The sequence below is a fragment of the Oncorhynchus clarkii genome, chromosome 23, assembly GCF_045791955.1.
Source record: "Oncorhynchus clarkii lewisi isolate Uvic-CL-2024 chromosome 23, UVic_Ocla_1.0, whole genome shotgun sequence".
In the NCBI taxonomy this organism is placed as follows: Eukaryota; Metazoa; Chordata; class Actinopteri; order Salmoniformes; family Salmonidae; genus Oncorhynchus; species Oncorhynchus clarkii.
In genome coordinates, this window is record NC_092169.1 from 58,095,647 (window position 1) to 58,113,295 (window position 17,649).

General features: G+C 43.8%; 1 protein-coding gene across 8 annotated transcripts in view; it reads right to left on the reverse strand.

Annotated features, from left to right (window-relative positions):
• LOC139381119 (dedicator of cytokinesis 1) overlaps positions 1-17,649 on the reverse strand; it is a 547,069-nt gene that overhangs the window by 136,760 nt on the left and 392,660 nt on the right. For all 8 annotated transcript variants that reach the window (XM_071124416.1, XM_071124412.1, XM_071124414.1 and 5 more), the window contains exon 32: positions 6,772-6,830. In XM_071124416.1, the coding sequence (XP_070980517.1) occupies positions 6,772-6,830 (59 nt within the window). The remainder of the gene's footprint in view (positions 1-6,771; positions 6,831-17,649) is intronic.

The window sequence follows — 17,649 nt, forward strand, 5'->3', positions numbered from 1 at the left end:
AGGACATAAACATGTATCTGGTGAGATGGTACAGTATGTTGGTGTAAACCACAGGAGGAAACTACTAGAGGGGCCCCCCACGGGCATAAACATGTATCTGGTGAGATGGTACAGTATGTTGGTGTAAACTACTGGAGGAAACTACTAGAGGGGCCCCCCAGGGACATAAACATGTATCTGGTGAGATGGTACAGTATGTTGGTGTAAACCACTGGAGGAAACTACTAGAGGGGCCCCCCCAGGACATGAACATGTATCTGGTGAGATGGTACAGTATGTTGGTGTAAACTACTAGAGGGGCCCCCCAGGGACATAAACATGTATCTGGTGAGATGGTACAGTGTGTTGGTGTAAACCACTGGAGGAAACTACTAGAGGGGCCCCCCCAGGACATGAACATGTATCTGGTGAGATGGTACAGTATGTTGGTGTAAACTACTAGAGGGGCCCCCCAGGGACATAAACATGTATCTGGTGAGATGGTACAGTATGTTAAGTTGTCTTGGTGTAAACCACTGGAGGAAACTACTAGAGGGCCCCCCAGGGGCATAAACATGTATCTGGTGAGATGGTACAGTATGTTAAGTTGTCTTGGTGTAAACCACTGGAGGAAACTACTAGAGGGGCCCCCCAGGGCATGAACATGTATCTGGTGAGATGGTACAGTATGTTGGTGTAAACCACAGGAGGAAACTACTAGAGGGGCCCCCCCAGGGGCATGAACATGTATCTGGTGAGATGGTACAGTATGTTGGTGTAAACCACTGGAGGAAACTACTAGAGGGGCCCCCCCAGGACATAAACATGTATCTGGTGAGATGGTACAGTATGTTAAGTTGTCTTGGTGTAAACCACTGGAGGAAACTACTAGAGGGGCCCCCCAGGGCATGAACATGTATCTGGTGAGATGGTACAGTATGTTGGTGTAAACCACTAGAGGAAACTACTAGAGGGGCCCCCCCAGGGCATGAACATGTATCTGGTGAGATGGTACAGTATGTTGGTGTAAACCACAGGAGGAAACTACTAGAGGGGCCCCCCCAGGGACATGAACATGTATCTGGTGAGATGGTACAGTATGTTGGTGTAAACCACAGGAGGAAACTACTAGAGGGCCCCCCCAGGGACATGAACATGTATCTGGTGAGATGGTACAGTATGTTGGTGTAAACCACAGGAGGAAACTACTAGAGGGGCCCCCCACGGGCATAAACATGTATCTGGTGAGATGGTACAGTATGTTGGTGTAAACTACTGGAGGAAACTACTAGAGGGGCCCCCCAGGGACATAAACATGTATCTGGTGAGATGGTACAGTATGTTGGTGTAAACCACTGGAGGAAACTACTAGAGGGGCCCCCCCAGGACATGAACATGTATCTGGTGAGATGGTACAGTATGTTGGTGTAAACTACTAGAGGGGCCCCCCAGGGACATAAACATGTATCTGGTGAGATGGTACAGTATGTTGGTGTAAACCACTGGAGGAAACTACTAGAGGGGCCCCCCAGGGCATGAACATGTATCTGGTGAGATGGTACAGTATGTTGGTGTAAACCACTGGAGGAAACTACTAGAGGGGCCCCCCCAGGGCATGAACATGTATCTGGTGAGATGGTACAGTATGTTAAATTGTCTTGGTGTAAACCACTGGAGGAAACTACTAGAGGGGCCCCCCAGGGCATGAACATGTATCTGGTGAGATGGTACAGTATGTTAAGTTGTCTTGGTGTAAACCACTGGAGGAAACTACTAGAGGGGCCCCCCCAGGACATGAACATGTATCTGGTGAGATGGTACAGTATGTTGGTGTAAACCACTGGAGGAAACTACTAGAGGGGCCCCCCCAGGACATGAACATGTATCTGGTGAGATGGTACAGTATGTTAAGTTGTCTTGGTGTAAACCACTGGAGGAAACTACTAGAGGGGCCCCCCCAGGGGCATGAACATGTATCTGGTGAGATGGTACAGTATGTTGGTGTAAACCACTGGAGGACACTACTAGAGGGGCCCCCCCAGGGACATGAACATGTATCTGGTGAGATGGTACAGTATGTTGGTGTAAACCACAGGAGGAAACTACTAGAGGGGCCCCCCCAGGGACATGAACATGTATCTGGTGAGATGGTACAGTATGTTGGTGTAAACCACTGGAGGAAACTACTAGAGGGGCCCCCCCAGGGGCATGAACATGTATCTGGTGAGATGGTACAGTATGTTAAGTTGTCTTGGTGTAAACCACAGGAGGAAACTACTAGAGGGGCCCCCCCAGGGCATGAACATGTATCTGGTGAGATGGTACAGTATGTTAAGTTGTCTTGGTGTAAACCACTGGAGGAAACTACTAGAGGGGCCCCCCAAGGGCATGAACATGTATCTGGTGAGATGGTACAGTATGTTGGTGTAAACCACTGGAGGAAACTACTAGAGGGGCCCCCCAGGGCATAAACATGTATCTGGTGAGATGGTACAGTATGTTAAATTGTCTTGGTGTAAACCACTGGAGGAAACTACTAGAGGGGCCCCCAAGGGATATGAACATGTATCTGGTGAGATGGTACAGTATGTTGGTGTAAACCACTGGAGGAAACTACTAGAGGGGCCCCCCCAGGGGCATAAACATGTATCTGGTGAGATGGTACAGTATGTTGGTGTAAACCACTGGAGGAAACTACTAGAGGGGCCCCCCCAGGGGCATAAACATGTATCTGGTGAGATGGTACAGTATGTTGGTGTAAACTACTAGAGGGGCCCCCCAGGGACATAAACATGTATCTGGTGAGATGGTACAGTATGTTGGTGTAAACCACTGGAGGAAACTACTAGAGGGGCCCCCCCAGGGACATAAACATGTATCTGGTGAGATGGTACAGTATGTTGGTGTAAACCACAGGAGGAAACTACTAGAGGGCCCCCCCAGGGGCATGAACATGTATCTGGTGAGATGGTACAGTATGTTGGTGTAAACCACTGGAGGAAACTACTAGAGGGGCCCCCAGGGACATAAACATGTATCTGGTGAGATGGTACAGTATGTTAAATTGTCTTGGTGTAAACCACAGCAGGGAAACTACTAGAGGGGCCCCCCCAGGACATGAACATGTATCTGGTGAGATGGTACAGTATGTTGGTGTAAACCACTGGAGGAAACTACTAGAGGGGCCCCCCAGGGGCATAAACATGTATCTGGTGAGATGGTACAGTATGTTGGTGTAAACCACTGGAGGAAACTACTAGAGGGGCCCCCCCAGGGGCATGAACATGTATCTGGTGAGATGGTACAGTATGTTGGTGTAAACCACTGGAGGAAACTACTAGAGGGGCCCCCAGGGGCATGAACATGTATCTGGTGAGATGGTACAGTATGTTGGTGTAAACCACAGGAGGAAACTACTAGAGGGGCCCCCCAGGGGCATAAACATGTATCTGGTGAGATGGTACAGTATGTTAAATTGTCTTGGTGTAAACCACTGGAGGAACTACTAGAGGGGCCCCCAGGGGCATGAACATGTATCTGGTGAGATGGTACAGTATGTTAAGTTGTCTTGGTGTAAACCACTGGAGGAACTACTAGAGGGGCCCCCAAGGGACATGAACATGTATCTGGTGAGATGGTACAGTATGTTGGTGTAAACCACTGGAGGAAACTACTAGAGGGCCCCCCCAGGGGCATGAACATGTATCTGGTGAGATGGTACAGTATGTTGGTGTAAACCACTGGAGGAAACTACTAGAGGGGCCCCCAGGGGCATGAACATGTATCTGGTGAGATGGTACAGTATGTTAAATTGTCTTGGTGTAAACCACTGGAGGAAACTACTAGAGGGGCCCCCCAGGGCATGAACATGTATCTGGTGAGATGGTACAGTATGTTAAATTGTCTTGGTGTAAACCACTGGAGGAAACTACTAGAGGGGCCCCCCAGGGCATGAACATGTATCTGGTGAGATGGTACAGTATGTTGGTGTAAACCACTGGAGGAAACTACTAGAGGGGCCCCCCAGGGCATGAACATGTATCTGGTGAGATGGTACAGTATGTTAAATTGTCTTGGTGTAAACCACTGGAGGAAATTACTAGAGGGGCCCCCCCAGGGGCATAAACATGTATCTGCCGTCCCTCCAGTTTCTTTTCAGTGTTCATTAGCATTTTGATTGACATTTAGAAGATGAGAGGTGATTTTCCTGAGAAAAGCCTCAGGTCCAAAACCAGAATTACTTGAATTATGAAAACACTGGTGTGGGAACCAATACGACATCACCGTAAGAGTTGTAATTAAGAAACCAGAATTACTTGAATTATGAAAACACTGGTGTGGGAACCAATACGACATCACCGTAAGAGTTGTAATTAAGAAACCAGAATTACTTGAATTATGAAAACACTGGTGTGGGAACCAATACGACATCACCGTAAGAGTTGTAATTAAGAAACCAGAATTACTTGAATTATGACAACACTGGTGTGGGAACCAATACGACATCACCGTAAGAGTTGTAATTAAGAAACCAGAATTACTTGAATTATGAAAACACTGGTGTGGGAACCAATACGACATCACCGTAAGAGTTGTAATTAAGAAACCAGAATTACTTGAATTATGAAAACACTGGTGTGGGAACCAATACGACATCACCGTAAGAGTTGTAATTAAGAAACCAGAATTACTTGAATTATGAAAACACTGGTGTGGGAACCAATACGACATCACCGTAAGAGTTGTAATTAAGAAACCAGAATTACTTGAATTATGAAAACACTGGTGTGGGAACCAATACGACATCACCGTAAGAGTTGTAATTAAGAAACCAGAATTACTTGAATTATGAAAACACTGGTGTGGGAACCAATACGACATCACCGTAAGAGTTGTAATTAAGAAACCAGAATTACTTGAATTATGAAAACACTGGTGTGGGAACCAATACGACATCACCGTAAGAGTTGTAATTAAGAAAAAGAGAGCATGAGACAAATAGAAAAGTAGAGACTGATTACCTATTTGAAGGAACAGAACAGGTCTATTCAAACTAACACCTTGTCATTATCTGACTCCTTTGTGATGTCTCTGCTGTAGTTCTGCTTCCACAACAACAACATGAGGCCAATTAACCCAGGATCCGACCATCTATTCTCTATCCTTAGTCCTTCCTGTTTTCACTAACAACCTGGTAACCCATGATCCGACCCTCTATTCTCTATCCTTAGTCCTTCCTGTTTTCACTAACAACCTGGTAACCCATGATCTGACCCTCTATTCTTAGTCCTTCCTGTTTTCACTAACAACCTGGTAACCCATGATCCGACCCTCTATTCTCTATCCTTAGTCCTTCCTGTTTTCACTAACAACCTGGTAACCCATGATCCGACCCTCTATTCTCTATCCTTAGTCCTTCCTGTTTTCACTAACAACCTGGTAACCCATGATCTGACCCTCTATTCTTAGTCCTTCCTGTTTTCACTAACAACCTGGTAACCCATGATCCGACCCTCTATTCTCTATCCTTAGTCCTTCCTGTTTTCACTAACAACCTGGTAACCCATGATCTGACCCTCTATTCTTAGTCCTTCCTGTTTTCACTAACAACCTGGTAACCCATGATCCGACCCTCTATTCTCTATCCTTAGTTCTTCCTGTTTTCACTAACAACCTGGTAACCCATGATCCGACCCTCTATTCTCTATCCTTAGTCCTTCCTGTTTTCACTAACAACCTGGTAACCCATGATCTGACCCTCTATTCTTAGTCCTTCCTGTTTTCACTAACAACCTGGTAACCCATGATCCGACCAGCTTGTTAGCTAACGTTACATGACGTGTGTACAACACCCGTTGAGTGTGCTATCCGAGATCGAAACGAGATGGGTGGGGCTAAAGCTTAAGAGGGTGTGAACGATGCTGAATGGGTGTAGACAAAGAGGAGCTCTTCACTAGATACCAAAACATTCAAAGGCCATTTTCTCAAAAAGTGAGTTTACAAGTTCATCAACTTTTAAAGGAAAATGACTTTCCCATTTTTTCCTCTTTGTCTACACCCATTCAGCATGATATACTATTTTGTAGCTCTGAGGCTCTACTTTTATCCACGGTAAAAAAGCTATATGATACAGTCATTGTTTCAACTGGCTAGCCAGCTAACGTAATATTAGATAGCCAGCTAACTTAACGTTAGCTAGCTAGATAGCACGCTACATACCAAACAGGAAATGGTTTAGAAAGTTGTTTTTAGTTGCCTTGGTTTGTTAGATTGGCATTTAATAAGTAAAGTTTTAAACAGATCGGTTATTGGTATTGAAATACACCTGTTATGCTGTTTTTGACCACCAGTCTGCTGATGTCATGCAGCCTGTCGTTTTTGTGTTTATACTTTTTCATAACGATAAAGACAAGTTTAATGTTCACGATGTCGACTGCCAAAACTGTCTACAGACATGTTGATATACGTAGTATAAACCAGCCTTTAGTCTTGAAATATTTGGTTGTTTACTAAACTGCCGGTACTCACTCTGTTTAGCACATGGCCTCACATGCGAAAGAAGAGCTCTCCAGTAGGTGTACCAAAACATTCAAGGGCCATTTTCTCAAAAGTGGGGTTACAAGTTGATCATCTTCCAAAGCAGAATTAGTTTCCTATTGTTCCTCAACAGTAGTGTTACGATATACCATTTTCTATCTCTGAGTCTCTACTTTTAAAAAACACAGGATGGAGCCGGTCGGTCACATACGTTAGTTGAATACATATGAAGAACATGAAATAGATGATTCATACCTAGATTATACCACATGTCTCTGATCTCAAAGCCGATCTGTCTCCTCATGTCCTGGTACCTGAAACACACAGAAACACACATTAATTTACATACACTGATGCCAACCACTGTCCTGTACTAGTGACCAGTCCAACATGGTTAACTGTCCTGTACTAGTGGTCCAACATGGTTAACTGTCCTGTACTAGTGGTTCAACATGGTTAACTGTCCTGTACTAGTGGTCCAACATGGTTAACTGTCCTGTACTAGTGGTCCAACATGGTTAACTGTCCTGTACTAGTGACCAGTCCAACATGGTTAACTGTCCTGTACTAGTGGTCCAACATGGTTAACTGTCCTGTACTAGTGGTCCAACATGGTTAACTGTCCTGTACTAGTGACCAGTCCAACATGGTTAACTGTCCTGTACAAGTGACCAGTCCAACATGGTTAACTGTCCTGTACTAGTGGTCCAACATGGTTAACTGTCCTGTACTAGTGGTCCAACATGGTTAACTGTCCTGTACTAGTGGTCCAACATGGTTAACTGTCCTGTACTAGTGACCAGTCCAACATGGTTAACTGTCCTGTACTAGTGGTCCAACATGGTTAACTGTCCTGTACTAGTGACCAGTCCAACATGGTTAACTGTCCTGTACTGGTGACCAGTCCAACGTGGTTAACTGTCCTGTACTAGTGATCCAACATGGTTAACTGTCCTGTACTAGTGGTTCAACATGGTTAACTGTCCTGTACTAGTGGTCCAACATGGTTAACTATCCTGTACTAGTGACCAGTCTAACATGGTTAACTGTCCTGTACTAGTGGTCCAACATGGTTAACTGTCCTGTACTAGTGGTCCAACATGGTTAACTGTCCTGTACTAGTGACCAGTCCAACATGGTTAACTGTCCTGTACTAGTGACCAGTCCAACATGGTTAACTGTCCTGTACTAGTGGTCCAACATGGTTAACTGTCTGTACTAGTGGTCCAACATGGTTAACTGTCCTGTACTAGTGGTCCAACATGGTTAACTGTCCTGTACTAGTGGTTCAACATGGTTAACTGTCCTGTACTAGTGGTCCAACATGGTTAACTATCCTGTACTAGTGACCAGTCGAACATGGTTAACTGTCCTGTACTAGTGGTCCAACATGGTTAACTGTCCTGTACTAGTGGTCCAACATGGTTAACTGTCCTGTACTAGTGACCAGTCCAACATGGTTAACTGTCCTGTACTAGTGACCAGTCCAACATGGTTAACTGTCCTGTACTAGTGGTCCAACATGGTTAACTGTCTGTACTAGTGGTCCAACATGGTTAACTGTCCTGTACTAGTGGTCCAACATGGTTAACTGTCCTGTACTAGTGGTCCAACATGGTTAACTGTCCTGTACCAGTGACCAGTCCAACATGGTTAACTGTCCTGTACTAGTGACCAGTCCAACATGGTTAACTGTCCTGTACTAGTGACCAGTCCAACATGGTTAACTGTTTTGTACTAGTGGTCCAACATGGTTAACTGTCCTGTACTAGTGGTCCAACATGGTTAACTGTCCTGTACTAGTGACCAGTCAACAATGGTTAACTGTCCTGTACTAGTGACCAGTCCAACATGGTTAACTGTCCTGTACTAGTGACCAGTCCAACATGGTTAACTGTCCTGTACAAGTGACCAGTCCAACATGGTTAACTGTCCTGTACTAGTGGTCCAACATGGTTAACTGTCCTGTACTAGTGACCAGTCCAACATGGTTAACTGTCCTGTACTGGTGACCAGTCCAACGTGGTTAACTGTCCTGTACTAGTGATCCAACATGGTTAACTGTCCTGTACTAGTGGTTCAACATGGTTAACTGTCCTGTACTAGTGGTCCAACATGGTTAACTGTCCTGTACTAGTGGTCCAACATGGTTAACTGTCCTGTACTAGTGGTCCAATATGGTTCACTGTCCTGTACAAGTGGTCCAACATGGTTAACTGTCCTGTACTAGTGACCAGTCCAACATGGTTAACTGTCCTGTAATAGTGACCAGTCCAACATGGTCAACTGTCCTGTACTAGTGGTCCAACATGGTTAACTGTCCTGTACTAGTGGTCCAACATGGTTAACTGTCCTGTACTAGTGGTCCAATATGGTTCACTGTCCTGTACAAGTGGTCCAACATGGTTAACTGTCCTGTACTAGTGACCAGTCCAACATGGTTAACTGTCCTGTACTAGTGACCAGTCCAACATGGTTAACTGTCCTGTACTGGTGACCAGTCCAACGTGGTTAACTGTCCTGTACTAGTGATCCAACATGGTTAACTGTCCTGTACTAGTGGTTCAACATGGTTAACTGTCCTGTACTAGTGGTCCAACATGGTTAACTGTCCTGTACTAGTGGTCCAACATGGTTAACTGTCCTGTACTAGTGGTCCAATATGGTTAACTGTCCTGTACTAGTGGTCCAACATGGTTAACTGTCCTGTACTAGTGACCAGTCCAACATGGTTAACTGTCCTGTACTAGTGACCAGTCCAACATGGTTAACTGTCCTGTACTAGTGACCAGTCCAACATGGTTAACTGTCCTGTACTAGTGACCAGTCCAACATGGTTTATTGACAATAAGTACTATAGGAGGGTAAACAACTGGTTCCCCCTTTAAACAAAGTACAACTTATAAAGGCTTTATACAAAGTACATTCAGGCGTTATAAGCACCCCAGTGTATAAAGGGTGACATAACCATTCCCAGTGAATTGCCAATTGTGACATAACACACTATGTATGTTTATTCACCATTTATACAGTATGAGACGCTTATAGATCATTTGTGAATCCTTTATGTAGTGCTTATGAAGCCTTTATAACGCTATACAACCTGTGAAGAATATTTCAAGAGCAGCATCATAACATAACAAATCTGAAACTTTTTTGTCCCAAAAAATGGGATGCAGAAAAACTCATGTGTTTTTGTCACTTCTCAATGAGACGACTGCAACGCTCTACTGTCTGGCTACTTCTATATTAGACTACTGCAACGCTCTAGTGTCTGGCTACTTCTATATTAGACTACTGCAACGCTCTACTGTCTGGCTACTTCTATATTAGACTACTGCTATGCTCTACTGTCTGGCTACTTCTATATTAGACTACTGCAACCCTCTACTGTCTGGATACTTCTATATTAGACTACTGCAACGCTCTACTGTCTGGCTACTTCTATATTAGACTACTGCAACCCTCTACTGTCTGGATACTTCTATATTAGACTACTGCAACGCTCTACAGTCTGGCTACTTCTATATTAGACTACTGCAACACTCTACTGTCTGGCTACTTCTATATTAGACTACTGCAACGCTCTACTGTCTGGCTACTTCTATATTAGACTACTGCAACACTCTACTGTCTGGCTACTTTTAGATTAGACTACTGCAACGCTCTACTGTCTGGCTACTTCTATATTAGACTACTGCAACACTCTACTGTCTGGCTACTTCTATATTAGACTACTGCAACACTCTACTGTCTGGCTACTTCAATATTAGACTACTGCAATGCTCTACTGTCTGGCTACTTCTATATTAGACTACTGCAACACTCTACTGTCTGGCTACTTCTATATTAGACTACCGCAACGCACTACTGTCTGGCTACTTCTATATTAGACTACTGCAAAGCTCTACTGTCTGGCTACTTCTATATTAGATTACTGCAACGCTCTAGTCTCTGGCTACTTCTATATTAGACTACTGCAACACTCTACAGTCTGGCTACTTCTATATTAGACTACTGCAATGCTCTACGGTCTGGCTACTTCTATATTAGACTACTGCAACACTCTACAGTCTGGCTACTTCTATATTAGACTACTGCAACACTCTACTGTCTGGCTACTTCTATATTAGACTACTGCAACGCTCTACAGTCTGGCTACTTCTATATTAGACTACAGCAATGCTCTACTGTCTGGCTACTTCTATATTAGACTACTGCAACGCTCTACTGTCTGGCTACTTCTATATTAGACTACTGCAACGCTCTACTGTCTGGCTACTTCTATATTAGACTACTGCAAAGCTCTACTGTCTGGCTACTTCTATATTAGACTACTGCAACGCTCTACAGTCTGGCTACTTCTATATTAGACTACTGCAACGCTCTACTGTCTGGCTACTTCTATATTAGACTACTGCAACGCTCTACTGTCTGGCTACTTCTATATTAGACTACTGCAACGCTCTACTGTCTGGCTACTTCTATATTAGACTACTGCAACACTCTACTGTCTGGCTACTTCTATATTAGACTACTGCAACACTCTACTGTCTGGCTACTTCAATATTAGACTACTGCAATGCTCTACTGTCTGGCTACTTCTATATTAGACTACTGCAACACTCTACTGTCTGGCTACTTCTATATTAGACTACCGCAACGCACTACTGTCTGGCTACTTCTATATTAGACTACTGCAAAGCTCTACTGTCTGGCTACTTCTATATTAGATTACTGCAACGCTCTAGTCTCTGGCTACTTCTATATTAGACTACTGCAACACTCTACAGTCTGGCTACTTCTATATTAGACTACTGCAATGCTCTACGGTCTGGCTACTTCTATATTAGACTACTGCAACACTCTACAGTCTGGCTACTTCTATATTAGACTACTGCAACACTCTACTGTCTGGCTACTTCTATATTAGACTACTGCAACGCTCTACAGTCTGGCTACTTCTATATTAGACTACAGCAATGCTCTACTGTCTGGCTACTTCTATATTAGACTACTGCAACGCTCTACTGTCTGGCTACTTCTATATTAGACTACTGCAACGCTCTACTGTCTGGCTACTTCTATATTAGACTACTGCAAAGCTCTACTGTCTGGCTACTTCTATATTAGACTACTGCAACGCTCTACAGTCTGGCTACTTCTATATTAGACTACTGCAACGCTCTACTGTCTGGCTACTTCTATATTAGACTACTGCAACGCTCTACTGTCTGGCTACTTCTATATTAGACTACTGCAACGCTCTACAGTCTGGCTACTTCTATATTAGACTACTGCAACGCTCTACTGTCTGGCTACTTCTATTTTAGACTACTGCAACGCTCTACTGTCTGGCTATTTCTATATTAGACTACTGCAACGCTCTACTGTCTGGCTACTTCTATATTAGACTACTGCAATGATCTACTGTCTGGCTACTTCTATATTAGACTACTGCAACGCTCTACTGTCTGGCTACTTCTATATTAGACTACTGCAACGCTCTACTGTCTGGCTACTTCTATATTAGACTACTGCTATGCTCTACTGTCTGGCTACTTCTATATCAGACTACTGCAACACTCTACTGTCTGGCTACTTCTATATTAGACTACTGCAACGCTCTACTGTCTGGCTACTTCTATATTAGACCACTGCAACGCTCTACTGTCTGGCTACTTCTATATTAGACTACTGCAACGCTCTACTGTCTGGCTACTTCTATATTAGACTACTGCAACGCTCTCCTGTCTGGCTACTTCTATATTAGACTACTGCAACGCTCTACTGTCTGGCTACTTCTATATTAGACTACTGCAACGCTCTACTGTCTGGCTACTTCTATATTAGACTACTGCAACGCTCTACTGTCTGGCTACTTCTATATTAGACTACTGCAACGCTCTACTGTCTGGCTACTTCTATATTAGACTACTGCAACGCTCTACTGTCTGGCTACTTCTAGATTAGACTACTGCAACGCTCTACTGTCTGGCTACTTCTAGATTAGACTACCGCAACGCTCTACTGTCTGGCTACTTCTATATTAGACTACTGCAACGCTCTACTGTCTGGCTACTTCTATATTAGACTACTGCAACGCTCTACTGTCTGGCTACTTCTATATTAGACTACTGCAACACTCTACTGTCTGGCTACTTCTATATTAGACTACTGCAACGCTCTACTGTCTGGCTACTTCTATATTAGACTACTGCAATGCTCTACTGTCTGGCTACTTCTATATTAGACTACTGCAACACTCTACTGTCTGGCTGCTTTTATATTAGACTACTGCAACGCTCTACAGTCTGGCTACTTCTATATTAGACTACTGCAACACTCTACTGTCTGGCTGCTTTTATATTAGACTACTGCAACGCTCTAGTCTCTGGCTACCCAGATAAAGAACTACATAAACATCAGCTAGTTCTCAACACGGCTGCTAGAATCTTGACTAGAACCCCAAAATTCCATCCTATTGCTCCAGTGCTAGCCTTTCTACACTGGCTTTCTGTCAAGGCAAGGACTGATTTCAAGGTGTTACTGCTAACCTACAAAGCATTACATGGGCTTGCTCCTACCCATCTCTCTGATTTGGTCCTGCCGTACATACCTACACGTACGCTACGGTCACAAGACGCAGGCCTCCTAATTGTCCCTAGAATTTCTAAGCAAACAGCAGGAGGCAGGGTTTTCTCCTATAGAGCTCCATTTTTATGGAATGGTCTGCTTATCCATGTGAGAGACGTAGACTCGGTCTTGACCTTTAAGTCTGTACTGAAGACTCCTATGGCCCAGGGGTGTGAAGGTGAATGGCAAGGCACTGGCATGACGAACTGCCCTTGCTGTCTCTGCCTGGCCGGTTCCCCTCTCTCCACTGGGATTCTCTGCCTCTGACCCGATTACGGGGGCTGAGTCACTTACTACTCATGGTAGTAAGTTTGTGGTCTGGTGATATTCCCCCGCCCTTTTACATGTAAAAAGGGCTTTATAAATACATTTGATTTTTAAAGTGGGACCAGAAACATCTATAACCATCCCTCATTCAGACAAACAGATTCGGTAATCACATACGGGGCCTTCAGAAAGTATTCAGACCCATTGACTTTTCCCACATTTTGATACGTCACAGCCTTATTCTAAAACGTATGAAAAACAAAATCCTCAGCAATCTACTCACAATAACCCCATAATGACATCACAATACCCCATAATGACATCACAATACCCCATAATGACATCACAATACCCCATAATGACATCACAATACCCCCATAATGACATCACAATACCCCATAATGACATCACAATACCCCATAATGACATCACAATACCCCCATAATGACATCACAATACCCCATAATGACATCACAATACCCCATAAAGACATCACAATACCCCATAATGACATCACAATACCCCCATAATGACATCACAATACCCCATAATGACATCACAATACCCCCATAATGACATCACAATACCCCATAATGACATCACAATACCCCATAATGACATCACAATACCCCCATAATGACATCACAATACCCCATAATGACATCACAATACCCCATAATGACATCACAATACCCCATAATGACATCACAATACCCCCATAATGACATCACAATACCCCATAATGACATCACAATACCCCCATAATGACATCACAATACCCCATAATGACATCACAATACCCCCATAATGACATCACAATACCCCATAATGGCATCACAATACCCCATAATGACATCACAATACCCCCATAATGACATCACAATACCCCCATAATGACATCACAATACCCCATAATGACATCACAATACCCCATAATGACATCACAATACCCCCATAATGACATCACAATACCCCATAATGACATCACAATACCCCATAATGACATCACAATACCCCATAATGACATCACAATACCCCATAATGACAATGAACGATGCTGCAAATGCATTAACAATAAAAAACTGAAATATGACATTTAGGTAAGTATTCAGACCCTTCGCTATGAAACTTGAAATTGAGCTCAGGTGCATCTTGTTTCCATTGATCATCTTTGAGATGTTTCTACAACTTGATTGGAGTCCACCTGTGGTAAATTCAATTGATTGGACATGATTTGGAAAGCCATACACCTGTCTATATAAGGTCTCGCAGTTGACAGTGAATGTCAGAGCAAAAACCAAGCCATGAGGTCGAAGGAATTGTCCGTAGAGCTCCGAGACAGGATTGTGTCGAGGCACAGATCTGGGGAAGGGTACCAAAACATGGCTGCAGCATTGAAGGTCCCCAAAAACACAGTGGCCTCCATCATTCTTAAATGGAAGAATTTCGGAACCACCAAGACTCTTCCTGGACCTGGCCGCCCGGCCAAACTGAGCAATCGGGGAAGAAGGGCCTTTGTCAGGGAGGTGACCAAGAACCTAATGGTCATTCTGACAGAGCTCTAGAGCTCCCTGTGGAGATGGGAGAACCTTCCAGAAGGACAACCATCACTGCAGCACTCCACCAATCAGGCCTTTATGGTAGAGTGGCCAGACAGAAACCACTCCTCTGTAAAAGGCACATGACAGCCCGCTTGGAGTTTGCCAAAAGGTACCTAAAGATTATCAGACCATGAGAAACATGATTCTCTGGTCTGATGAAACCAAGATTAAACTATTTCGTCCTGAATGGCAAGAGTCACGTTTGGAGGAAACCTGGCACCTTCCCTACGATGAAGCATGGTGGTGGCAGCATCATGCTGTGGGGTTGTTTAAGTCGAGATCGAGGCAAAGATGAACGGAGCAAAGAACAGAGAGATCCTTGATGAAAACGTCCAAAAATGATGCAGAAAAATTTATCCATGCTTTTGTCACTTCTAGGTTAGACTACTGCAATGCTCTACTTTCCGGCTACCCGGATAAAGCACTAAATAAACTTCAGTTAGTGCTAAATACGGCTGCTAGAATCCTGACTAGAACCAACAAATTTGATCATATTACTCCAGTGCTAGCCTCCCTACACTGGCTTCCTGTTAAGGTTAGGGCTGATTTCAAGGTTTTACTGCTAACCTACAAAGCATTACATGGGCTTTCTCATGTCTTTCTGATTTGTTCCTGCCGTACATACCTACACGTAAACAGCTGGAGACAGGGTTTACTCCTATAGAGCTCCATTTTTACGGAATGGCTCAAGACCTCAGACTGGGGCGAAGGTTCACCATCCAACAGGACAACGAACCTAAGCACACAGCCAAGACAACGCAGGAGCTGCTTCGGGGATGAGTCTCTGAATGTCCTTGAGTGGCCCAGCCAGAGCCCGGACTTGAACCCTAAAGGCTGTAATTACTGCCAAAGGTGCAGGTCTAAAGGGTCTGAATACTTATGTAAATGTGATTTCTGTTTTTTTTATTTTTTTATACATTAGCAAAAAATGTCTAAAAAACAGTTTTTGCTATGCCGTTATGGGTTATTGTGTGTAGGTTTATGAAAAAATATATATAATGTAATAAATTTTAGCATAAGGCTGTAACGTTACAAAACGGGTAGAAAGTCAAGGGGTCTGAATACTTTACGAAAGCATATCAGAACTCAAAGCCTAAAAGTGCTTAACTAGGAAGCATATTCTGTATCAACAATGACAGAGAAGAAAACATTTAGGTGATCGGTACTGTGTTCCAATCCGACAAAAGGATCTGCATCAACTCATTTACAAGTGTTTTACCAGGAAATATCCCCAAAAGGTTATTCTATATCCCTCCAACTGTTCCACTGCCTGTTTTCATTGTTGCCCTCTAATTAAGGACCAGGTGGGGTGATATTAATGACCAGGGCCTGATTTAGACCTGGGACACCAGGTGGGGTGATATCAATGATCAGGGCCTGATTTAGACCTGGGACACCAGGTGGGGTGATATTAATGATCAGGGCCCAATTTAGACCTGGGACACCAGGTGGGGTGATATTAACGACCAGGGCGTGATTTAGGGCCTGAATTAGACCTGGGACACCAGGTGGGTGATATTAATGATCAGGTAGAACAGAATACCAGCAGGCTCCAGATCTCATAGGGTCAAAGTTGAATACCCCTGTTCTATATTAACAAAGATAAGGTTTACAAAAACAAAACATTTTGGAGAGTGGAATTCAGGATTTATTTAAATTACCGAAAGCAATGCCTGTGTTGTGTGGATTAAGATACAGTAGGTTTTAGTATAAAACAAGGAGGAGGAGGAGGAGGGGAAGTGACACTGACAGTAACTGACTAACTCTGAGAGAAAGGAGGACCAGGGAGGAAACGAGTGGACACATGAGGAGAGTGACAGTGAAAGCGAGGAGAGAAGGACTGAGTAGGACAGAGGGTGACTGAAGAAGAAGAGAACAAGCAGTGAGAGAGACAGTTTAATTGCAATACACTCACATTGTCATTGCCAGGGTTTGGTTTTTGTCTGTAATGAACAGGAAACAAGGGTTCCTGACTGAATTTAACAGACACAGCGATTCAGTTCACTCGGGACATGTCTGAAATCACTTTAACTACAACAACAAAATGGTGGCCAACTTTAAAGCAGTCTTCCACAGCAGTCTACCATATCCTTCACCCATCTGGTCACTGCCGTCATGAGTAAGGATGCAGAATTCTGGTAACTGATTGGATGATTCTGGCATTTCCTGCTTATTCCCCCTTAATTCAAGGAATCTATAAAACAGGATTTTTGGGAAAGCAGGGAATTTGGGGAAAGTTCCAGGCATTTGGCAACCGTAGTCATGGAGACCGTTGAACAATCCTGAGACATAGCCACCGACTGACTGACTAGCTGGCTGACTGGCACGTACTGTGGCTGATTGGCTGAATGAATGACTTATTGGCTGGCTTACTGTGACTGACAGACTAGCTGGCTGATTGACTGACTGGCTTGGCTGTGACAAGTTTGTCCCTCTCTCATGGCTGACTGATAGAGACATGGAGGGATGACTCCTTCCAAGAAGAGGAGAGAGAGAGAGAGAGAGAGAGAGAGAGAGAGACATGTGTAATGTCTTTATTGTTTTGACATTTCTGTATGTGTAATGTTTACTGTTAATTTTTATTGTTTATTTCACTTTTGTATAATATCTACCTCACTTGCTTTGGCAA